At 46.1% G+C, this 25,511-nt stretch overlaps 1 protein-coding gene across 5 annotated transcripts in view; it reads left to right on the top strand.

The window, feature by feature from the left end:
* The first annotated feature begins 858 nt into the window (after positions 1–858).
* Positions 859–25,511, top strand: part of FLVCR2 (FLVCR heme transporter 2) — a 38,839-nt gene continuing 14,186 nt past the window's right edge. For all 5 annotated transcript variants that reach the window (XR_007907612.1, XR_007907611.1, XM_051806744.1 and 2 more), the window contains exons 1-5: positions 859–1,439; positions 12,986–13,127; positions 14,333–14,473; positions 20,152–20,219; positions 21,002–21,105. Coding sequence is in view for 3 of the 5 variants with exons in the window: in XM_051806744.1 (XP_051662704.1) it covers positions 924–1,439; positions 12,986–13,127; positions 14,333–14,473; positions 20,152–20,219; positions 21,002–21,105 (971 nt within the window). In the remaining 2 variants the exon portion in view is untranslated. The remainder of the gene's footprint in view (positions 1,440–12,985; positions 13,128–14,332; positions 14,474–20,151; positions 20,220–21,001; positions 21,106–25,511) is intronic.

Here is a 25,511-nt window from a genome sequence, read left to right as displayed (position 1 = left end):
TTCCACCAAGTATGTAAAAGGGCGACATTATAATGTAGCTACCAAGTAAATACAAGCCAGAGAAACTTCACTTTTTCATTCTCTGACCCAAGTCTTTCTTTCAGGAATACAACACCCTAAAGACATTGCTGCTATTTTTTCAAATTAGTTTTGATCTCTGTGTTAAATACTGTAAGAGAGCTGAACAACACTAATAATCTTGTGTCCTTGCACTGAGGAATGTTTATGCAATTCAGGTAACATGATGTTAATTAAATGAACTGTAGATCATAAATGATCTCCAGGCAGGCATCTGCCAGTGGCGTGTTGCTAAAGTAATGGGAAAACAAGGGATGACTCATTAACTGCGAGTTCCCCGTGAGGATGGAAATAAACATCACTTTTGGCTCTTTTGCTTCAGTTGGGTTGGGATGTTTTAATTTTCACTTCACTGGATGTTTTCACTCTCTAGTGTGCCACGTCACGAAAAAAACAACCAGAGGCCAACCCAAACGAAACCCAAACCGGTTCCTCCTCCAGGACTCCACCCTGGCATCTCTGGCAGGGTCGGGCACAGCCCACTCACAGCCTCCCCCAGGACACAGTTCTGCTCAGCCCGTTCATCGCTGCCGGCTGCAGCCTCTCGTGCCACAGGCCCTTGGAACGCCAGGGCGGCCGCTCGGCGGGGCTGGGCAGTGACGGCAGATCTGCCCGTGCCCTCCCGAGCGGCCCGGGCCCTTCCCGTCCCCGCGGCAGGGCGGGGCGGGGCGGGGCGGGGCGGGGGGCGGGAGGGGCCGGGCCGGGCCGGGCCGGGCGGGGGCACCGGCGCCTCCCAGTGCGGCGGCCGCCAGTGAGCCCGGCGGGGGCGGCCGGGCCAGGTAGTACCGGCCGGGACCTGAGCCGAGCCGAGCCGAGCCGAGCCCGGCCCGGCCCGCAGTGCCGGCATGGTGCTGCAGGAGCCCGCCGGGGCACGGAGTCAGTCGGCTGCGGGAGGAGGGGCTGCTGCTGCTGCCCCCGCCGAGGTGCAGCTGTCCCGGCGTCGCTGGGCCGTGCTGCTGCTCTTCAGCAGCTACTCCCTGTGCAACGCCTTCCAGTGGATCCAGTACGGCAGCATCAACAACGTCTTCGTGCGCTTCTACGACGTGAGCGCCTTCGCCATCGACTGGCTCTCCATGAGCTACATGCTCGTCTACATCCCCCTGCTCTTCCCTGTCGCTTGGCTGCTGGACAAGAGGGGGCTGCGCCTCGTCGCCCTGGCTGGCTCGGCCCTGAATGCTGTGGGCGCCTGGGTGAAGCTGGGCAGCATGAAGCCGCATCTCTTCCCCGTCACCGTCCTGGGACAGGTCATCTGTGCCCTGGCCCAGGTCTTCATCCTGGGCATGCCCTCACGCATCGCCTCTGTCTGGTTTGGCTCCCACGAAGTCTCCACCGCCTGCTCCATCGCGGTCTTTGGGAACCAGGTAATGGGCATCTGCTTCTCGGCTGGCCAGGCATGTGGGACCGGCTGTCACCCACCTGTCGGGAGACTGGGAGTGCTAAGGGGGAGAACCAGGGAGGGGGAAGAGATGCACAGGGCCAGGAGGGCAGCAGCAGCGATAAGAGGCACTTACCGGAAATTCCCGCTGGGAAATGCAGCTGGTACCTGGAAAAACGCCGCTGTGGGCTGATGCTGACGACAGAGGCAAGCGGGACCTAAGTCTACAAAGTTTGGGGCAGCATGGGGGTTGGATATTATTCTGGATTTGAGAGATGTTTGACTCAGGGTCTTCTCCAGTGCTCTCCTCTTCCCATGTTTGTGAATCTCCAGTCCAGGGTTGTGATTTAGTAAAACCATGGATGGGCTGGAGGGAAATGCACAGTGCTGAGAAACATGCTTTAGGCAGTGTCCTTCAAACCTAGAATCTGCAGTTGCCTTTGGACTTGACACTGCAATATCCTCTTCCTGCTGACAACTGGATGGGGCAAAGGAGATTATCTGTCTGCTGAAAACAGTATTGTCACTGAGGCCTGGAGGAAAAGGACTTTAGCACTTTGATACCTCTTAAAAGTAGATACAGAGTTCCGCTGCTTTTTCAAAGCAGTTGCTTTGAAAAAAAGAAAAGTTCCATCAGGCTAGTGTGAGGTCAGTTCCCCAAGCACTCTTGCATCAGCATGGGTCAGGGCGGCCCATGACCCACACTTGCTCAAGCTATGACTGTCTTTTCTTGTAGCCAGCTAGAGCTCAGAGGAGATACATTTTTACACAGCTTTGAAAGGATAAGGAAAATAGCTTCTTGACCCTTGCACTGAAAGGCAATCATACCAGTTGAACGAAGCGGATAGGCCAATACTGATGCAATGAGGCATAAGTAGAATGAATGTGGCTCTGCAGCCCTGACATGAAGAAGAGGGAAGCAGAACCTGGCATTAGCTGATACACTGGACCTGTTCCCCTTGCTTTGACACCTAGGTACTCCCCTACACGTGACTCTGTGCATCACCCTGGACCATTCAGCCTGTGAGTGGCTGCCATTCAGATTTGAATGGTTTGCAGTTCTGGTAGCTTCTAATGCAGGCTTCTTCCTGTGTTTCTGTATTTATTTAAATACTGCTGAGGGAAAAAGAGGTGAATGCTTGGGGATGGTATCTGAAGGACTGAAGATTGCAGAACACCACTAGGGAATTAAGGAGACCGCTTTACATTTTGAAAAGAGAAAACATATTTATCTTTCTCTGAGTGAATCTAAGCTTTCCTTTTTGCTCTTATCACCCATTCTAGCGGGCTGGGTTTTATGTGTTTTTAAATGAATCTTTAGAGTGGAAGGCATCTAACTTGGCATTAGCAAATAAGTAACTCAGAGTTTTGCTGTCAGACTTTTTAAAAATTATTCAGGTGGAATTACTCAACAGTGTGCATAAGAAATCTAAACAGTGAAGCTGTCAGCCTGTACTATATGCCTGTGTGGAATCCTCATCATCCTAAAAGAAGCAGTTTAGTATAATGGTTGTGAAAAGCAAATTTTGGCTACACTTTTGGTGCTCCACACTGCTCTGGCAGTTGAACTGATGTGACAGTGAGACTTCAGTTCAGTACATAGTCTTTTCTTTGTAAGCTCAGACTTTCCTCTTATGGAGCATACTCCATAGGAAAGACCTATTAATTCCCATAGTCAAGGGTCCTGAGATGCAGAATCACAGTGAATGAAAGTAGCTATTTTGTTTACTGATGATGTTGGGCAGTGGGAAGAAATAGAGGCATCCAGTTTTCCTGACTGCAGTTAAAGAGTGTGTGTTAGGGAGTGTTGGCAAAGAGTATAATAGACGTTGTTTGCTGAGTGATGGTAGTCTTTAGGTTCAAAGTTAGCCCTGAACAGTAAATCATTGAATCAATCAGACCAGGTGTTAAAAATCCTTTAAAAAACCAAACAATCCCTAGTAGGGTATTAGAATCACCTCACTTGTTTCTGGCCATGTGTTGGCTGTGATATCTGAAGTGCAAAGAAAGGTTAGATTAAGCACACTTGAATACATGCTGGAGAGCTTCTAGAACATTTGTGGAGGAGGTGATCACATTCACTTGTTTACCCACTGCTGATTTTCTTAGCATTTTACTTTTTTGCGTTCTAACAAGAAGATACACAGGTGTTTTTCTATTCCTTTTTCCTTTTTCCTTCAAGTTCATGTAAGGGTAAGTATAGAATGGAGTTTGCATGTTGGATGCTTTGGCATTATTGTAGTAGTGTTATTAAAACATTACTTCTCAGTGCTTGAAAGACTAGGAAAAATCTATATGGGGAGTCGTGTTCAGGCTTAAGTTCTGGGGTAAATATGCAGAAGTGTTACAGAAATGTCCTTCAGATTTGTTTGAATATTGGGAGGAATTTGTCTGACATGCTTCTGAAATACAGCCATCAGTAGTAGTGTGCCTGCTATGTCAGCAGTGTTACTTGTGGAAGAGCTGGATGTCTGCATGAAGCCCCACACACAAGAGGTGGGTAGGGGAGAGCCGTTTGCGTAAGGCCATGCTTCCATTTGGGTGTATTGATTAATCAGCTGGTTCCAGTTCCTGGTTCAGACCAGCCTGAGAGGTCTAAACAGACTTCTAACATCTACACTGGAGAGAGATTGTCCTCTCATTCTCTCTGGTGACATGACTGCAGTGGGAAAAAACGCTTTCCTGAGGTAATAGCATTTGGTTGTACGTGCTTGTTGGAACAGCAGATCTTGCTCCTTCCTTTAGCACACTTGCTCTTCTGTCTTTTGGTGCTGTGGCATGACAGAACTAACACAGTGGTGGGGATGTTTAAATAACGAGTTAAATTCTCATGGCTTTTTGAAATTTATAAGCTGGAGTCTGATGGCTGGGTACCAGCTCTCTTCTTCAGCTGCCATAGTGCGTGCTGGACTGCTGTGCCTACTGTTTTAGGCATATCTGTCTCTTAGTTCATCTCAATGTTGTCACTTGATGGGCAAGGGACATGGGCAGCATGCAGAGAAGTGTATAACTGTGCTGCACATGGACAAAGAAAGAACATTTATGGGTTTGACTTTATATTGCTTTGCCACCAGTGTTGGGGTTTTTTTCTATTGAGGGAGACCTTGTTCCTGGTTCTTGCTGTTTTGACAAAGAGAAACAAGCAGCTGGTGGGAGTAAAGATGTGGGGGTGTTAAATGATTTTTTTGCAGTGATTTTGCCTGTTTTGTTTTGTTTTGTTTTGTTTTTTTTTTTTTAGCAGGGTGATAGAAGGTGGTGATGTGGTTTTTGAGGAAAGAAAACTTCAGCCTCATATTAAGCTCTGCCTCTGGGGGCAAATGATGTAGCACCTTATTGATCTTTAGGTCTGTCCCTATTCTGATGGAGCTACTATGTGAGTTCAGAGGTTTAGGGCTTCCATAACAGAAACGACCTGAGGCAGAGATTTTAGGTGATATCTGCAGCCTGCTGGGAATGCCAGTCTAGCAGTGATTAGGTGGTGGCTTTTGAAGTGGACAAACTGGATGATAAGCTGTGAATGAAATTCAGGGAGATGCTCTCTCTTTCACTTCTGATGGGTCCTTTCCTTTTATTCTGAACTGGGGGAAAGAATCTGCCTGGGGTAAAGGGTAGGGTGGGTTTTCCTGTGTAATTGGTCTGCAACATGTGAATGGCCATTGCTTTTGTGCTGGTGAGCCTGCAGTGCTGTTTTTGCTGAGCGTGTGTTTGTTTGATGCCTCCCTGATAACTCTGTTCTGTACCTTTTGTCCTTCAGGGAAGGCAGTGTCCGAAAATCTAAGAAGCATTGTGGAAATGGAATTCCTGTCTTCCAGTCTCCAGTTGACTTCTAGATTTCTTTGGCTGTTCTTTATCTGCTGAAGGCTCCCCATCCCTACAGATGAGATTTGATCCCTGTTAGAAATACAGGCAGGTGGTGATCTGCCTCACTGTCCTCTGTAGCTTGGCCCTGTACCTCCCAGAGTTTTAACTATTAGAATAGAGAAGATTTTAGCAAGGAACAGAGAGGAGCTTGTAGTGGCAGTAGTTAATGGTTGACATTCTCCAGCCCTGTTTCCTTTCTCCCTCTGTAAAAAGGGCGCGGTTGATCAGAACACTTGGATCACAAGGAGTGCAACGTGGCCAACTCTCCAAGGTCCTGGATGTGGCTCATTGTGGGAGGGTGTGCTGACCAAATAGCAATGTGGCTTTCTATAAATGGACATGGGAGCCTGAAATGAACTTTATTCTACCCATTCCATCTGGTGCCCTCTTCCCAGCCATACACCAAAGGCAGCTCCCCCTTCTCCCTCATCAAAGCATTGGGTTTTGGGTGAAGTTCTGCATGCGAGTTTAAATGAATGCCTGCAGTGTTTCTGCTGGGAGGGCCTGCCCTATGGCACCCTCAGCACCTGCCCTGAGGGATCCCTGGGACTGGCTGTATTCTGTGACTGTAATAGGTCCTTGACCAAAGTATTATATTCTTGCTGAGGATTCCAGCAGTAGCTGAGGTAGTTGTCAGAGCTGAAACCCATCTCTACTTTGTTCTCTCTCTTGTCTACTGCTGCTTTTTTTCCTGTGTTTTGCTTATTTCCCTGCAAACTGGGGGAAGGTGCATTCAAGGCTGACAGGCCCTGAATGACTTGCATAGGTCACTGTGCAGTGTTGCATCATATTAACCTTTATGAGATGATGCCACAGAAGCAGAAGTGTGATGAGGAAGGGAGTTTGCTTTGCTTACAGAAGAGCTTTGGTTGTGCAATCTTTAGACAAGTTTGAAAAAAATTGTCTTCCACATCAATGGGAGAGTAAAAAGAGCCTAAGACCTATCTTATCTCATCACAAGACTAGATTACAATTTTTCCTTTCACAACTTGGGTCCTTTCTGCTTCTTAAAACACTGCAAGAAATTTGTCTAAACTGTGCAAATACAAGCTGTGCAAATATGTACGTTGACTTCCTGACTATCTGGATTTCGACAGTCTCTTTTAATTTTGCTCTCAGTGGTATGGAAGAAGCATATTCTGGGCAGCAATCCATACAAAAGTATACTGGTAGGAACTGGCATCTCCCGCTTTAAATAGCTCCTCAGTTGTGTGTTTTCAGTTCTACTGCAGCCTTTTGTATAGAAAGGCAGCTGAGACCTGTGCTCATAGCAAAGTATCGGAAAGTTGATGTGCAATTGGAATCACGGGCTGTGAGAAGCGGGTGGCTGGCTGCTCTCTGCCCGTTGCAATACATGAGTTGTAGGGTCCAAAAGTTTAGCTCTTCCTGTGAAATGTCATGGTTACAGCGTGGGAGGCACCCGTAGTTAGAAAAGGAGGGAGCACCATAAGGCAGAGCTTTGATACACAGACAAGAGTAGAGGAAGAGTCTGTGGAATAGGCTCTGGAGCTCTAGAATAGGCTTCTCCTCAAAGGGCTTCCCTGGGTGAATCCAGGGGTGATCTAAGTGTGATGTGGAGTGTATCCTCCTAACTCTCCAAAGTCTTGTCTTGGAAACTTGCTAAGACTGTGTTGAAATCATGGTGTCTGAAAAGCCTGTTGAATTGGTGTTTATCAGTGCATAATCTTAAGATCTTTTGATTGCTGCAGTTTCTGCCCAGTTGGCCAAACCAGCAGGCTGCTGGCCTTGGGCTTTCCTGGGACTCCTGCCTGTGCTAGGCCTCTTAAAAATTCACATCACTTTCCCTTCCTCCGTTCCTGATTTGAATATCTGGTAACAGAGTAGTTTGGTGTGTTTGTGTATGAGTGGTGTGGATTTTCTGTTGACTTGTTCTTTTGAACTCCTGAAATTAGTTGAAATAAATTGTTTAATATCTTCCACTCGTAATGCTTCTGACTTTTGCTATGTGAAGAGGTTCTGTTGATGTGGAAACCTCCAGTAATTATCATGTCATGAATGCTGGCCCAAGACCTCCTCTTTCTTGAATGTTCTCCTTCCCCAGTGATCATTTTTTGGCCCTACAGACCTTCTGTCATGTTTTCTGATTTTGTTGCGTTTGAAGAGTTTTGAGTTGGTTTGTAAAGTTGTTCTGCTGGCTTTTTTGGTTTAATTATGGTTTTACGTCAGACCAGTCCAGCTTGCTGCCATTTTTCTTTGCTTGAAGGAATAAGATTCAGTTTTTGATTTAGGTCATGTTCTTGGTTTTTTTGGTTTGCTTGTGGTTTTGTTTTTTTAATTTTTGTTTTTTACTTAACTGTAGTTCTTTTATTCTGTTCTAAAATATTTTGCTAATGTGCTTTAGGCTTACAATTAGCCTCTGATGCAGTGTCTTTGCACAGTCCAAATGCCACTTGCAAGCATTTAATTTTTAGGCTTTTTTTTTTTTAATTTCCTTTTAACACACTTCTTTCCTCTTAGGCAGCTTCCTCTTGTGAGTTATATATTGCCATAGTGCTTTGGAGGGTGGATTTTTTTGTCACTGCTCCAAGGAAGCTGAATTTGAGTGCAGCGCAGAACCATTCTGTAATATTGATTGTAGTCACACTGTGCTGCTCTAGGTCTAAATCACAAACTGTGCTGCCTCTTATAAGTTCTCCTCAGAAAAGAGTATTTATGGAATCCAAAAATTGCAGTCTCTGCATCATCCCTGTCATGACACTTATTTAGCTTGCAAGGGCATTGTCGAAATTTCTTACTGTTGTATATTTTTTGCTTTTGCAGCATCTCTCTCTTTCTATCTTTTAACATTTTAATTGACCTTCTGGGTTTGGTGGACTCCTCTGTCAACATCTGTACTTATGGAATTTCATAGGGCTTTTGTATTCCTGTTGCTGATTCTTAGTTTTTTTTGAGGTGGAGGTCCACCTCCTGCCCTCCACTCTTCCATCGATCATTCATTTACAGATTTTATGCTGTTATACCACTGATTATCTTCCTTCAGCAGACTTTGAGTATATAATCACCTAAACTTAAGAGATCTCATTTTTCATTTCAAGACTTTGGGTACATTTGTACCATCTTCTTAGCTACTTGGTCTTGGTTTTCTTGGCTATTCTTGTATACACTTGAATCTTGAATATGATGTTGTTGTGACTGGTCCTTGACAAAATTCAGGCAGGAAGTACATTCCTTCTGTCTTTAACCAGCCTTTAAATAAAACGTCGTCTGAACAGTGCACTCTGTTGTCATTGTTGATTCCCTGGTAGTCTGTTTAAAAGTTACCGCAAAGCCTTTTTAAAATAAAGTGCCAGCAGCCTGGTTCCTGAAGAGAGATCTTTGGAGATCAGGGCAGTCCTGGGGGTTTTGAGTGTGAGGATGTTGAGTGATGTGCCAAATTTTGGGAACTAGAGCCTATCTCTATAGGTCTTGGACTCCTTTTTGCCTATATAAAGGTTGGAAATGCTGGTAAGAGGGACTGCATTATGATCCCTTATGACTGATGGTCTTTGTAAGAAGAGTAGAACAGATTGTTGCTGAACCAACTTTAGTTTTACATTGCTTTATTTTCCCTCATGTGAAAGGTGTGGAGAAGGGAGAAAAGTTATTTTTCTCTTTCTAAGTTATCTTTTGAATGTTCTGGTTAATCGGTTACAGTGTTGTCTGTGGGCTGATGGTGATGCGGGTACTGATCTGCTGAGAACCAGGCTAAAAATCTCCTTGTGAAAGGTAAAATATGTGCAGTATAATATTCTTCATGTTGTTGAGAGCTTGTCTTCATTGGTAAAAATGGTATGACTAATCCAGGGTTTGTGAGTATCCTTCAGGAAGTCTTCAGTTTTGGTCAGGTCAGGGAGATTCATCTTCACAGAATTAATAGCATCAGTTGCTCTGAAATATAAAATATAGTTCCTATTACTATGATTTTTTTTGTTCATTCTACTACCAAAGGTATAATGAACTCTTAATGGATAAAAGTGGTTCCTTTCTTTTGGAAGGAGAAGGGAGAGGACAAAACATCCATTTATAGTTAGAAAAATTGTTCAGGTCTTCTGAAAAGGCAACAAGTAGCGTCCAAAAATGCCAAGTCTGTGTCCCATTGGGTAAATTATGACTGTAGGACCTCCCAGTAAAGGATTTCTGAACAGTTTGCACAACAGACACTCAATACCTTCTCTGCTAGGTATATCAGGTAGATCCTTTTTCAGGAAGGAACAGCTAGAGGGAGACCAGAAAGATTGCATCTCAGCTGTGGTCCTGGAGAAACTTATGTCAAAAGTCAGAATAAAGCATGATCTCCCCTCCTCTCCTGTTGTTGTTTAGCTGCTGTTCAGCAGCTCATGTGGCTAGCGTGTGATTGCAGAGAGAAATAGGCCAAGAAGCATTTAGCACAGGAATCCAGCCTAGTTCTTTCAAGACTTAAACTGTGGTAAGACAAAGGATCAATTTCCAGAAAGGTGTTTATAGACCTTATTTGTTAAAGGGTGTAGGGAACATGTGAGACCTGATATGTAAGAGGCAATAGGACTCTTCCCTTGAATGGAAAGGAGCTATGTTGAGAGTCTCTTCCTCTAAGGTTGAACCTTTGGGAATACTACAGAGATAGGAGTGAAGCCCAGGGTGGCTCTGTCCTGGGCTGACCACGCACACCAGAGCCACAGGCCTGCACTTGGCCACAAGCAGAGCAAAATAAATGCACTGCAGAGACAAGCAGGCTTTTGCCCTCTGTGAGCTTCTGTGTTTAATGCAGTTACTCTCTCTGTGCAGCTGCAGGCTTGTGCAGAGGAGGGGAGGCATGCAATCTGAGGAGGATCAGAGCTTGAAGCCTCTAAGCCAGCTGATAGTTGTGCTCACTGATAGTGGGCAGTGCAGAGGAGGAGAGCTGGCCTGACTCGCTGCGATGAGAGGCTGAGGATAGACCATGTCTGAACAAAGTTGAGCTCTGGCAAGTTTGGTCCTGTGTCAGGGGCTATCTATGCTGTGTGGGTGTTAGGAAGGTTTATCCTTCCTAATGGTTTAAGTTTCCTCCTGAGCTCTTTCAGTCCAAGCTTGACTTGATGGCACAACTTGTGTCTGTCTTCAGTCCATGTAACCAAGGCTCAAGTGTTCTCATTCCTGACAGTACCCTGAACTGATGGGGCACATCTGTAATCTCTTGGTGGCTATTCCCCCTGGCTCCCTGCAGTGTCCCAGCACCAAGAATGAATTTAGCACAGGTATCTGTTGCTGATCCTTACCCAGGCTATTCCAGATCCCAGTGGAGGGCATACTGTTTGATACAGGAGAAGTTTGGCCAGACATGGTTGAAAATTACTTGTTTGTAAGCTAAATAAGGTGTCTGAGGGTAGCAGATATCTCTGTTTGAAACATAAGTGTTCTTCCTGTCTCAAAAATCCACCAGCTGGATGAAGGAGTAGGAATGTTGTGGAGAGTTTTCTCGGGCTGGATGGCACAAGCTGACTTTTATCTCAGCTGTCAGATATGGCAACTGAAATGTATTTGGTCTGAGATTTTTATCCTGGCCAGTGAGTGGGCCTTCCAAAATGAGGCATTTGAGAAACATGGAGATATGATAGAGAAAGCATGCAGAAAACATGAGGAGGTTTTGCTAGAAGGCAACCTGGGCAACATGTCTGAGTTCATGCCTGGATTACAGGGCTCTTGGGACATCTGATCTGTGTAGCTTATGTGCTTTGTTGTGATTTATGGGCAGCATAGTACTCGCCTTTCTTAGTCCTTGCTTTCTATACCTGTAGAGTCATAGACCTTTTCCAGTGACTGTGAATACACTGAGCACTGCAGAATCCTTCTTTAGGGAAGCAGTTGGCTAGTGGGGCTGTCTTGTTGCTGTTCAGTTGGCTGTGAGGCATAAACAGTATCCTCTCCAGTCTGGAACAATGAGTCATGGTTGTGCTAATTGATTCCCATCAATCTAATATTTCCCATAAGGAAACACTAAATGCAGTGGACTTTTGACTATATCCTCATTTACTCATAGTGTGATGAGTTCAGTGGCTTTATAGAGGTTATATTGGTGTAGCATGAATAACCACTGTTTTTTTAAGCTGCTATTCAGTCTTGGTTCAGTTAGCACTATGCTGCTACTGTTAGTGCTTTCCTGCCTCCAGGCAAATTGCGTAGCCTGCAAAAGAGATTGGAAACCTCTGTTTCAAGCAAGAATGAGAATGGCTGCATGGCCACCTGGTATCTCTCTTTTTTGGATACCTTCTCAGTCCTTCCAATTACTGAATGCTCTTGTGTGTGCCTGGTCACTGTCCACAACAGCAAATATAGGCCTAAATCAGGCCTGTGTTGCTAAGTGAGGGTGTTGCTAAACAACAAAAAAATGTTTTTTTCCCAAATGTGGGTGAGTGTGCAGAGCCTTGAGAGCAAGTGGGAGTTGAGCTTTAGCATGCCTCTTTTTCAGGTGACCAAGATACCTGCAAATGCTTGGGAAGAGTGGGGGGGGGGGGGGGGGGGGGGGGGGGGGCGGGGAGGGGGATAGGTAAATACACAGTCCTTGGAAACCAAATGGTGATTGAAATACAGGCACAAACAGTGTAACTCAAGGAGTGGGGGAAAAATGGCTTTTGTAGGCTCCTCTGCAGTTTGGAGTACTCATGAATATGCTGAGTGCACTTTGGCTCCCACTTTATGGAAAGAAGAGTGTGCTCCTAAGCACTGAAGCAGTGATTTCTTCTCTCTTCCATTTGAGGGTGGCACTGAAGGTCTGTGCTACTGTCAGTCGCTCTCATTGCAAAATGTGTGGCAAAGCCTGTCGTGCTGCATTGCTTTGTTGCTGAACTGAAGAAATAGCTGTGGAGTTAAAAGGCCTAATGTCTTCACCAGGCTGCGTGCTGCCACTGCAGGAGCTTCTCAGCTGAACATATGAGGGGCTTTTGGCACAGTAGGGACTGTAGCTGTAGGGGTTTCTTCTTGTAGCCCTTCAGAGCATTTTACCAGGGTCAGTTACCAAGCCCCATCACAAAAGCAACCTCAGTGTGTAGGATACGTGCTGTCAGCACTTCTTTTGATTTCAACCTTGATGTTTTTCTGGGTTCTCCTGGTGGTCATAGGGTGAGTCTTGTCTTGGGAGGGTGCTCATTTGTAACAGCGTCATAAAGTGACGGAGCTAGATTAATATCTCACTTATTATGAGTGGGCTGTTTCTCTCTTGGCCCTTTCTCCTTGTGCTTGTCTGATTGGAAAATGAATTGTTTCAACTCATTAACCTAGTAAAAATTGTAGTGGTTTTTGATGGTCTTGTTTTCTGCCATTTTTAATGAGTAAAATTGGATTACTGGGTAATGTGGCCAGCGTCAGAGCAGGTGGGATGTGTGGGATGTGTGTGTGGACAGGAACATACATGCATGGGGGAGGTTGGGGAAGCAAGACCTCCATTTCAATGGAGGCAAGTATTCGTTCTGCTCAATTCTATTGTAAAACCTTGCCTTGAATATCCTGACAGTTTTAAGTGCAGTGGGGGAACCTCTCTTATGGCCTAATTGCAAAGGGTAGCTGGCTTTATCTCTTAATTTTTGGGTGGTAAGGAAGGTTTTCATCTTGGTTGTGAAATCGGATTAGGCTCAGTTGAGCCTTTACTGAGCTCTAGGGTGGTGGCAGTGTTGTGGTTTCATGTCATGCCTCTGTTTATCCCCTCTCTCTCTTGCTCAGCTTGGTATCGCTGTGGGCTTTCTAGTCCCTCCAGTTCTGATTCCTAATGTGGAGGATGTGGAGAAGCTGGCCTACCACATCAGCATCATGTTCTTCATGACTGCAGGTGTGGCATCAGCCCTATTCATCCTGGTCATCCTAGGTAAGGAGGTGGGAGCATGCACAGGAAACCAGGTGGGACTGAGAAGATCAGCCTGGGGATGGGGGGGGGGGGCGGGCTGTGTGCCAGGAAATGGGGGGGGAAGTTCATCTGGTGATGCAGCATGCAGCTAATAGGGTCATGCAATACCCCATCTTGCTGCTTCAAGTCCTTGATGAACTGCACATGTGAAGGGGAGTATAAGAGGTCGTGAATGAGCCTGCCAAATTGTTCATTTCATCCTTTGCCTGCTTAATAAAACCCTGGCATGAGTAAATCCTTTAAAAGCCAACAGAAGTCTTCCAAGTTTCACAGTCATCTTCCCTGCAAACAGAGTGCTGGGCCTTGGGTTGTGCCTTGGACCTGATGACCTCCTCAGGGTAGAGAAAAAGAGGCAGGTTATATGGCATCACAGGAACAAGCTGTTCCTAAGAGAAAAAAAGGTAACTAGTTATGAGTGGATAGAAGGAAGCACTGAGGGCAGTAGCAGGAGACCAGAGGTGCAATTCTCCTACTTCATGCTTAATCCATGAAGTAGAAGCCAAATCTTTAGCATGAAAGACTGACATGCTCATTGGAGAGCAGATGTTGTCTACTGAACTCCATGGAATTTTTTGGATAGGCTCCTCTTGCCAGTTTGTTCATGTTGACGGTGGCTGAATCAGATGTAGACTTCAAAGAATCTGGGGCAGGGAATAGACAAGGTACAAGAATGGCTGTCTAGCACCTGGCACAGCAGAATTGCCTGCGACTGGCAATTCTGGACACTAATGCTAGTAAGGGACAGCAGATGACTTGGCCAGCCTAAAAAGTTCCAGGCCTGAAATAAAACCTGGCATACATAGGTCATTGCTCACCAGGCACTGGACTCTTCAGAGGCCATCTTTGCTGTCTGACTTTTCCTAATCTGCTTTGGCATTTGTAAATCCACATAATATTTTAGCAGCTGGCTGATCATCCTTCTGAAGACAAAGGAATGAAATGCAAGGTGTTTTCCTAGTGGGAGGAGTTAGTGTTGGAGAGAGCCTGTTCTCTCCTGTTCCTGGATGAGTTCATGCATGGAGATCAAAGCTTAAGGACACTGGTGTGTTTTGTATGCTTGGTTTTACTAGTCTCTCTGCCATCCCTCAAATGGCTCTACCCACAGTGTGTGCTCAGGGCCCCTGATGACACCATTACAAACAGGTATACTTTGTGTCTGATTTCAGTCTTCAAGGAGAAGCCCCAGAACCCTCCAAGCCGAGCTCAGGCCTTGATCCAGTCAAGACCAACAGCAGAATATTCCTACGTGCAATCAATCCTCCGTCTGCTCCACAATGCCAACTTTTTGCTCCTTATGGTCACTTACGGTAAGGTCTGACCTTTCTCCTTGTGCAATTATCACTCCTCCCTCCCTCTCTGTGCTCTGCTGGAGCAGTAACTGGCCAGAGTTGTTTTAGGGGAGCATGAAGATAGCTGTCCTGCCACAAACTAGGAATCCTTATAGCCCAGTACTCTTAGCAGTAGTTACAAGCAAATGCCTAGGGAAGAATACAAGCAAGGCAAGTACACAGTGGACAATATACTCCCACTACTGTTCTCCCAAACTTTGGCTGTTTTTTGCTCAGGGGATTTCTTTATCCTGTTCTTTCTTCCTTATCCTGTTCTTTTTTCCTTAACCTGTTGTGCTGGTTTAAGAGTTAACCAACAGGGGGAATGAACTCAACTCAAAGGAGAGATTATAAGTCAGAATAACAATTTATTAAAATAATACAATAAGTACAATAATACAAACAAACAGTTGGTCTCAACCCACAAAAACTCAAATGTATAACCCAGTACCCTGGGGCCTGAACAAAGTGGTATTCCTTGGGCCCCGCTTGAGTCCAAAGTAAAGGGAGAGGGGAAGAACCTGCTGGTGGGAGAGCTGCTGCAGTCTGGCCAAAGTGGTGATCGCAGTCCAGTGGTGGTCTAAGTCTGGTTGGGAGCGATGAGATGCAGCCGTCCTCTGGATCCCACGAGTGGGTTGAAAAATGTTCCAAGACTCCAAGATTATATATCCTCCAGTTCAGGCAGGAATGCTTGGTGCTCCCCTCAGGGCGGGGAGTTCCACAAAGGGTGTGAGGACAGAAACATCCTCCTATCTCACAGGCCTCTTAACACCTAGTTTATAGCCTGAGGAGTCAGGCTCTATGGGCAGAGGGTGCGAATAGTCTATTGACAACAATAGTCTAGTTTCTGGGAAATGACATGGAAGGCTATAGAATACAGTTTTGGGTTACACCCACCATGATGAACTGATCTCAGCTGTCCTAACTAGGACACCTGTTCTTTTTTCCTAGTCACTTAGTTACTTGCAATGAGCCAATCTAAGTGCTTACCTAAGAAATATATTGGAGTGTCTAAGTGCATGTCACAGCACTCAGTAAAGGTCATTTCCCAAGGCAAGGGTATGACTGCTGGGCATCCCAGTAGAGGTCATGTGGACTATGCAGATGTGCAGACTTCGTCAGCTTCCTAGGCAGTCCCTATGAAACAAATAGAAGGAAAGGCTGGAGAACATCTTCTTATGCCATCTGTCCTGGCACTCTGAATTTGCTGCTTGCTTCTCTTTAGCAGTCTCAGTCTGTTTCTCTGAGGGCAATGTACTGTGTTGAATCTATTCCCTGATGCTGAATTGGCATATGGAACAGTGTTTTTCTCTTTAACAGAAAGGCCATTGTAGTCTCTGCCTGGCTGCATAATAAGTTATACTGTAGCCAGCTAGTCTGCAGGGAGCTGTGTCCTTACTCTTCCTACCGTCTTGCTATGGAAGCTCCTCAGGTAGAAAGTTAAATATTGCTGAAAGTTCTACCATTATGCCAGCAATTGTATCTGAAGGACCTGGCCGATGAGTAACCAGGTTGGAGAGAATGAGATAGTGGCTTTGTACCTTCTGAGGGTGCTAATGGTCTTGGGGGTTGTTGAATTCTATGCTTCTTTCCTTCTCAGTGCAATAGACTTCTAGAAATGCCCCTCTCAGATTGCTCTTAAACTCCACTGGTTTGCATTGCAGCTGCTTGTTTTGGCTTTTTTTTTCCCCCTCCATAGCACACAATGCCCTCTCAGAAAGTGAAGACAGAAAAAATTGTCAGGCAGACTGTGTCTAAAGTTGGATTGTGTCATCTGCACAGTACACAGTTATGCTTCAGGGAAAGGGAAGGTGAAAGCATTTATTTTGATAGGCAACAAGTCCTAGAGGAGAGAACATTTATTTTGATAGGCAACAAGTCCTAGAGGAGAGAGGAGGGGTCTCAGTACAGAAGAGCATGTTTAGAATCTGATCATCCTGGATAATTCCCTTCCGGCAGTCACAAACAATGTGGAAAAGCTGTTTCAGTGGCTCATAATTTATTTTTTCTTCCTGCTGGTCTGTGCATTTATTCTGTTCCTCTTTGTGTCAGCGTCATGTCAATCTACAGCTTGACTTGAGATGGTGACTGTTGCTCAGAGAGGGAATTATGCAGTGAAACTTTTTTTTAACTTCTCTGGCTTTAAAATGGGGACAGTTTTTCCTACTTAAGTCAAAAGTTATGTTGGCCAAGATTTAAGACATCTGCAGCCACATGAGTGCAACTGAATCATTCTGCCTAGCTAACACAAAGATACCTGCAGCCTCTCAGCTTTTGTGTTAACATAGCGTATACCAGAGGAGGGAGGGGGATACCTGCTGCTTTTTCATCTCCCCTGGCTGTAGAAAGAATGGGGACCCTTCCATGATGCCAGGTCAGAACAGGTCTGCAGACCTCTAAGGTGTTGATATTACTAGCAGCTGTCAATTCCTTTCCTGTGGTAAGACTTGCAGTGCTGGAAACATTGGTGCCACTGCCTCTGTGTCAGTACTAGTGAACTGTTTTTGAGGAAAGCCCTCAAATAGCCTTTTCCTAAGGCTGCTGACATTGCTTCCATGAAGCTGAGGCATAACATGGAATGGACATTTAGAAGTGTCCGAGTTTACTGAGTTGGGCTCTGCATCTGAGAGCATGTTGCTACTGGGAGGCAGTAGGCAGGAAAGGGTGGGAAAGGCTGGTAAAGTGGGAGTGGTGAGACAGTCTCAAAGCATCAAGGTTTGGAAGGGTGATGGGGCAGTGAGGAGGAGGCAGGGCAGCAAGATCTGCATAAGGAACCATTGTCCTGCAGGCTTACATGGGTGAAGACAAGAAAACCAGGAGTCTGGATGTAAGCAATAGGCTGCTTACCTACGGAAGACCTGGGTTCTAGTCTGAGGCTTAATAAGGGCTCCTTTTGGAGCCATAGGCAATAAAGTTCCCCATTCTGGCCTCTATAAAATAGAGGAGACACTGTGAGGTCTCAAAAATGCTATTCTACAGCACGTTACAAGCAAACCATGGTAACTAGCTAATGAATCAGGTGGGGCTGGACCTTCAGATGTCCTGCTCCCAGCTACTAGTTCTGATTTTCCTCATCTGCATGGGCAAATGGCCACTGCCCTGTTGGAAACAACCATTGCCTGTTTCATGGGCATTCAAACAGCTGTAATTCTCGGTGAAACTTCACGGAGCAGCTGTGACATATAAAGTGCCTACAGCTTTTGCCAACCCTCGCATATGCAAATTTGGCACACTGTCTTGATTCTTAGAATATTTTGCCTGACTGTGGTGCCAAGTGTTGCTGCCAACTCTGCATTACTTTCTGCCCAGCTTGGAAGCAGGGGCCCTTCTCAGTCTTGGAAATCATATGCATCACAGAGCTGCTGTGAAGCTTTTGTACTGACAGCATCAACTACCAGAGCAGCATCTGTCTATTTTCGCAAGGCTGCTGTCCTCTTGGCTGGGTGAGAAGTAGAGGTGCACGAATGACTGGTCTATGTTCATGCCCAGCTTTGAAGTGAAGTAGCGAAGGGACTGTGCTGATCTGCCATACTCCCACGTCCTGGCAGTGCAGTTTGTGATGTCTCCTAATGAGTGGGGTGATCCAGAGGTGGAGATAAGATGAAGCTGAATTACAGTCTCTAGAACTGTTTTGCTACGGCAAAGTGTTGCAAAGAGACAGCTTTCAAGGCTAGAGGGCGCCTCCTTGCTGTGAGATATCCAACTGTTCTCCCCCATCTCTGGCTGCTGGCTCTGCTAGAGTTTCCAGCCTTCTCAAGTAACTCTTGGAAAGCATTGGCTAGATTCCTCCTGCCTTAAGAGCATGTCACTCAACTTACTAGCCTCTCCCGTAACCTTCTGACACATGGTTTTGGAGCAGGAAGCATTGTCACAGGCACTTGGCTTATTTAGGATCACTTGAATGAGAGTTTTCATCTGTTGTGTGTGCCATAAAACTGGGGAGTGACCTTTGCTTAATCATAGGATGGTTTGGGTTGGAAGGGACCTTAACGATCATCTAGTTCTAACCCCCATGCCGTGAGCAGGGACACCTTCCACTAGACTGGATTGCTCAGAGCCCCGTCTAGTGTGGCCTTGAACACTTCCAGGGATGGGGCATCCACAGCTTCTTTGGGCAATCTGTTCCAGTCCCTCACCACCCTCACAATAAATTATAATGGTGTGTAAAGGAAGTGTGATGTCCCCTTCAGCTGCCAATCCCAGCTGCCAATCTTGTGGCTCCTCATAGTGCTCCATGAGCTGTGCAGTGCAACGGGTATTCAGTGTTTAGTGGAAGACTGGGCTAGGCGCAGAATGGCTGAGTAATTAAGGATCAGGGGAGCTAGAGGACTTCAGAGTTAGGGGAGCTCAGGGGTTTGTTCCCTGTGTTAATGCTCTGCCTGCGAGACTGCACTTCTGTATCATGTATTGTGAGTTTCTGCTTTTAGCTGAGGCTGAAAGAGGAAAAGTAGGAAGTGGGAACTTGACACATATCTGTTCTGTGAGGATTTCAGGCATCTATGCCAGACTTTTTAAAACCATGCCTCCTTATGGAGCCTGTAGATGTGTGAGCTGCAGTGGTGAAATCTGTGTCCCCCATCCCACCCCCCTACTTCAGGATCACTGAAGCCTTGAAGAGAAACTAACTGCAAATGTAAATGACTTTCTGAGAAGAAAGTTGTGCTGACTGTTACAGACCTCATCCACCTGGTGAAGGTTTCTCAGTATCACCCAAGGTGAGAGTGTAGCCATTGCAGTACTGCTGATTCAGTGCACGTACGTATGTTCTTGCCTACTCTTAGCAAAGCGCTTGGATTTTGTGCCCTTTTGAGAAGGCATTTAACCAAAGAGAGTTGCATGTAAGCTGAAGCAGTGTGTCTGAAAGGGGCTTGACCAGTATCACCCCAACAGTTTCATTCTCACCTTGGGTGATACTGAGAAACCTTCACCAGCTGGCCGATGCGTGTAACAGTTAATCTAACTTCCCTTTCAGAAATACAATTACTTTCATGATTGGTTTTTTTTCAGGCCTCAGTGATATCTTTTAAAATGCAAGATTTTCCCATGCAGACACACACATAGCAGGTGCTTGGGGGTAGTGCTGTCTGTGCTTCACTATCGGCTCTGCTTCTGCTTGCCTTCTGCTGTTTCTTTGCTTGGAGAGAATATTTTTTTACTGGCTGTCAGCAGGGAGAATGCTATCAGGCTCTTCTCTGGAAGGAAAATACTCAGGTCAATGACACTGTTGTTAATTGAATCCTGGGTCCTTGTTAAAGGTGTGATGCTGAGGCAGGTGCTTTTCTAGTATTCTGACTTGGCTGGGGGGGAAGGAGAAAACTCCAGTGCTAAAGATGGATCTGGATGTGAGGAAGGGTTGAGACCCCATGAGGGACTTGCAAGACCTTTCAGTACCAGAAATGTGCACAGCCCTTCCTCTAGCTGCTAAGGTAAGAACCATCCTGAAACTGCACGGTGCTTCCTCCTGCATGCTGAGGCCTGACTGTCTGCATTTCTTTCAGTATTCTATGTCTAGCCACTCTGGCTGAGTCTCCTGAGACTCTGCAGCCTTGTACTAGATTGATGCTCCCAAAGATTCCTCTCTCTGCTTTTCTACCCTTCCACAACCTAGCAGGAGAGTAGCAGGCTCTGAATGTGCTGCATTTTTATCCCCCTCTTAGGTCTGAATGTAGGTTGTTTCTACGCCCTGTCCACTCTGCTGAACCGCATGGTGATCCACCACTACCCAGTAAGTGTATCCAACCCTCGTGGCCCTCTGATGTTTGCTGTTGTCTAGCATTGGCTGCCAAAGGAGAGTCTGTGAGAAATGCAATGTCACAGCACTTCTGGCTGGCTCTGGCACACGTTGGCTGGCTGGAAAGAGAGCATTGGTTCCTTTTTCTCTTTACACCACACCATGCAAAAGCTAGTGAGCTCTAGCAAAGACAGCTCCTTTGCACCCTGAATGAAAGTGTTTACTTCTGAGAAAATCTTCCAGCAACTGACTCCCCCTGTTCCTGACTATGACTTCTGCTAGGACATCTGTTCCAGGAGGCTGCCCACACTGGTGCTCTGGTGGCAGAAGAGTGGAGTGCTTCAGTACCTGAGCTACTGTAGAGCTTACTGCTGGTGCTGTATGCCAGAGAGCTCCTTTCTGTGCTGCCTTATAGTAGGTCCTAATATTTCCTAGTCAATCTGGCCCAAATCCTAACACCAGAGAGCAAGCTTCATAGGGTTTATGCTGACTCCTCTAAAAGTATCTGTTCATGCTGGCCAGTGCACACCTTTTTCTCTGGGCTGGCTCAGAGAGAAGTGCCAAACCACTTTTCTTACTGGACTAGAATACACTGGCTCATAGTGGGCCCAAAAGTGTTCTTGCAAAGGGTACTTCTGGTTATTGTGTTACCAGCAGAAAACATGTAGGGAGGCTAACTTTGATGTCTCTTCTTCTCTGGGTTTTCTGCATTTTGCTTTTTGTTGGCTATGACTTAGCTCCTGCATTTGTGTGAGTGTGTGTGTGTCTCATCACAGGGGGAGGAGGTGAATGCTGGCAGGATTGGACTCACCATTATAGTGTCGGGGACAGTTGGGGCTCTGATCTCCGGCATCTGGTTGGACAGAACCAAAACCTACAAGTAAGTCCCTTGTTTGCCTCTGTGTCCCTGGTGACTGTGCTCTTCCCCCATACTGTGTGAGTCTGGGGGTACAATCTTTGGGAGGATTTGTAGGGAAAAATATGGTTCTTCAAAATCCAGTTAGTCTAAAGTGAAGTTTGGAGCTGTGTGTTAGTCTGTACTGGGCCCATACAGTGACCTTAGGGAAACATAGGGTGAGGTGGCCCAGTAGCTGCTTTGTTAGGGATGAGAGAGTTCTTGATGCAAGTAGAATCGAGACAGTACCAGACCATTTCTCAGCCCTTACAAATCAGCTTCTGTGAATCTTTGTCCAGCTTAATAAAAGGCACATTGAATCCAGTGCCCAGAGGCATTGTGTGAGGGTGTGTTGCTGTATTTAGGGCAGGCATAAGGGTTATTGGGGTTGCTGGTGGATTATTCTGAGTTTGCTGCCTGGCGGGTTGGGAAGGCAGGTCTGGCCAGCATACCCTGCCATATGCAAGGAGACGGTTAAGTCTTTGCTTGTCCTGCAGCTCCCAGTCCTCAGGCACTCAGATCTCATTGGCAGACCTCTGTAGGATATCCCAGGGGATGTAGAGAGTCTCTCATGTCTTACACTGCGGTCCATGTAATCAGCTTTTTGGTTTCTCTGCTGTCTTTGAGAACTGTGCTATAACCTGTTGTCTGAGCAGGTTGGTGAGACGGGGCTTTACTGGTGATGTGCTGGTGAAGGCAGTTGAAGGCAGTTTTGGAGTTCTTTTCTTTGCAGCAGCTTTTCATCTGGGTGAGTCCTACTGCCATTATCCTACCTGGTGTCTTGGTTCAGAAAAGCACATTCTCATTGTAGACAGCTTAGATTAATCTGGCTAGCTGTGGATTTGCAACTTCTGAAGTGGCTTCTGGCCCTAGCTGTAAACTACAGGGATCAAAAATAGATAGAAAATTGGCTTCTCTAATAAGAAAGAATGGTTGGTGAGAACTCCTGGGTCATAGGAAAGAGGACTAGATGACTAATACAAAGACCGGCAGGTTGATTGTTGCTGTTTCTAGATGGTTGTGTGGCACTGAGTTCTCATTTGTCAGTCCTGAGACATAGAAACACAACTGTTGGAACCATTAGAACTGCACTAGCTAACCATTCAGCGTAACTTGTGTCTCTTTCCAGCCCAGGGCTAGTGGTAAGGTAGCCTCAACTGGGACTGGATGATCTTCCTGATTCTCTGTAAGTGAAGGTAGGTTGCATCAAGAAGCCTGAAGAGCTTTGTCGCTCACCAGGCAGAGCTGGGACTTGAAATTTGGCAGAATGGGTGAGGGGAAAAATCCACAAATCCTGTATTTGTTCCATGTCCCCTGCTTCCATGGAGGGACCACGTAAGTAGGCTGAGCTGGCTGACAGTGTAGAAAAACAGGACTATACCACCCATGGAATTTATCCTACACACCCCAGGGACTATCTGGGGATAGATTTAGCCTTAGGTGAGGAAAAACACTACTAAGAATTTGTTCTCCACTGCAGCCCACAAAATGGAATTCTGTGAAACTAGCAAATTTTTTTTCAGAGTGCTACAGAGTCTTTATTTAGCCCCATTTAAAAGTCTATTTAAAAAAACTGTCAAGATGCCAGATGTTCTAGGCAGGTACCCTCCCCCTTCCCTCCGTTGCTGAGATAGTGTCAAGAATGAAGTGGTAAGCACATGAAAATCAGGAAGAAGAGATATCAAGTCCTTTTTTTAGTCAGCTTGGAGAGAGAGGGAAGCAAATGAATGGGATCCAGCTGTGATTGAGGGGAGCAGGGGAAGGTTAATAACAAAAGGAATTGCAGAGCTCTACATGTGTGTTTGATCTTTACTGTACCATCAGCAGTTCCTTGAAAGGGTGAAGCTGTGCTAAGTCAGGCTTTCCCCATCTGTCATGCTTGAGCACCAAATGGCCTTTCATTCTTGCTCTTATTTGGCAGGCAAATCCCTGCAGCAGCTCCTGCACCATTCTTGCTTTTGGAATTAGCAGGCACAAATTTGGTCAATAAAAATAAATACATTAGTTACGTAGTGATGAGTGAGCAGTGCCAGAACTAGGGTTGTTTCTGGTGGTATGGCTTGTTAAGAGCAGCCCACCTCTTCAAAAGAACACGTTTTAGAATCATTGAATAATTTAGGAAAAGATTTTTAAAGTTTTGACATAAAGTTAAATGAGGCTCCATGTGCATCCTTCAGGTTCCAGGCTCAGAGGAGGGATGGCGTTGTGACACCTGGGGACTGCTGGGTGTATTGCTATTTGTAGGGGAGTCTGACTTGAAATGAAGTATTTGGAGACTGAATTAATCATCACTTCTCTTTGGCCATGCTTTGGTTTTAAGTGCGGTGTTCCCATGGCCTCACATCCAGCTGGTTGCAGTCAGCACTCTCTGCTTTCATTGCTGCATCTCTATAAGGCAAGACATCAGAAATATCCATCTCTCTCCATTGACGAGGCAGAGGACCCCAAGTGGTGTTTTAAACTTAGATCTGTACAGGTCCAAAGTGCATTAAAATGTGGGGGAGGGAGGAAAGACTTAGCTAATGGAGAATGGGGCGCTTGGATCTCTTCCACTGAAAGGTGAATGATCTCTCTCAGCCCAGCCTGACCAGCAATTTGAGCCTTCTTGTTGTAGCCCTTTCCCAGGTTAGTCCTTATGTAGTGCTTATGTCTTCACCCTGTCCTGCCATATGTTTTATATAAACAATTTACCAAGGCTGTCTATTTTTGTGACCTTTATACAGGAAGAAAGTGGCATAAAACCAAGTGCTAAAGAATGAGGGGGTGGTGAAAATGAAACCAGCCTTCTCCAATTCGTCTCTTCTCCAGCATTTGACACCTCAGTGTCTTCAGCAATGAGATTCTTCTGGAAGCACAGGGACAAGGCCTTTGTTCAGGGTCTTGCGCAGCCTGGAATGTGCTGTCCTCATGGCAAAGCCTGTGGAGGCCATCTGTCATCCCAGTCTGTACAGCAGAGCATTCTGGAGCTGCACACAACATCCCAGTGAGCAGCTAAAACTGTTGCACGTGGCTGTGACCTCTACCCCCTCCCTCCCTGAGCTTGTTCATTTGTTGCTTCAGATGTTGCTTGACTTGTGTTTTCGCAGCTGCAGTCAGTCCCCTGTGAGTCTGGCCCTGTCACTTTGGCTTTCCTCATCCAAGTGACCCTCTGAGACAAGGCTGGGCTGGGCCATGCCCATTGCATATTCTGAGGCTTCCTCTGGAGTTGACTGAACAGCAGGAGTTGTGTTCTTCATTTCAGTCCTGTTCCCTGCTCACGCTGACCCTGTCTGGCTTTTTTCCCCCAAGGTCTCTCTTTTCTCACAATCCCTTGCGTGAGCTCTTTAATTTGCCTCTTCAGAAGGGTAGGGAATGTGACTGGGAGGGCAGATGAGTGTCAGGGCAGGTTAGGTTCATCTAAGTGACAAGCATGTTGGCTCCTTCACAGATCTCCCTCTGACTGCCACAGAGACTTGGCACCAGTGCCTTTGGAGCAATGCTTCCGCATGGGTGCGCGGGGCTTCATTCCCAAACCCCAGAGCACAGAGCTGGATTAACCCCAGCTTTCCTAAGGTGATGTAGCAGGATGCCTAACTTCCTAACTTGTACACACTGCACTAGGCAGCCTGGTAAGTAGGCTGCCAGTTTTCCAGACAAGAATAATGGTTCCCTATGAAGCCATCATGAGAACAGGTTGCTAAAAACACCAGAATGCAGTGCCAATGTCCTCTGTGAATCTGCTTCTCCTTTGTGCTTTTCTCTCTCCCATAAGATTTATGGCTATGATAAGAGGCTTATTAAGCTAAACTGGCATTCTTTCCATGTCCTAGTGCCCCCAGAGTCACAGAGCATTCTTGTCTTCTAGTGACAAAGGCCACTTCCTGAGAAACACCCTGCCTAGCTGTCTTTCCCGGTGGTTTCTTTGTTTCCCTCTTCACCAGTGTCTGCCAGTATTGCAGTTAAACCCTCTTAAAATTTTTGGGTCTCGCTTGGACTGTTGAGTAGTAAATCTCCTTTTTTGTCATCAGTGGTATGCTCAAGGGAGCAAGGTCTTGCTAAAGTCTGGTCCAGCAGAAGTCTGCTTGTGTGCTTAAGGCTGTTTTCTGCAGCGGGACTTGCATCCAGGGCTGTCTGTTCAGCTCCTGTGGACGGCTGTCCTGAGCAGGCAGCGCTCAGGCGAGTGGCCTCAGGGCACTTCCCGGTCTGTGATTCCCACACAGCACTCAAGCCTGTGGTCTTGTTTTTTCACAAGGGTCTGTTGATACATTTTATCCTTCTGCAGCCTAATGATTCAGGGAGGTCAGTGAGGAAAACTCTAGTCCCCTAGATCCAGCTAATGTGCGCTAGATGAGGTACCCATGGCAAGATCAGTTTGCTGTGTTGTGCCCCCAGTTTACTTCTGCAGTTTCAGT

This window comes from Manacus candei, unplaced genomic scaffold, assembly GCF_025592945.1.
Source record: "Manacus candei isolate 608988 ecotype Guabito, Panama unplaced genomic scaffold, ASM2559294v1 h1tg000067l, whole genome shotgun sequence".
NCBI lineage: Eukaryota > Metazoa > Chordata > Aves > Passeriformes > Pipridae > Manacus > Manacus candei.
Note: the sequence above shows the minus strand (reverse complement) of the source record. Positions and strands in the feature narration are given on the sequence as shown.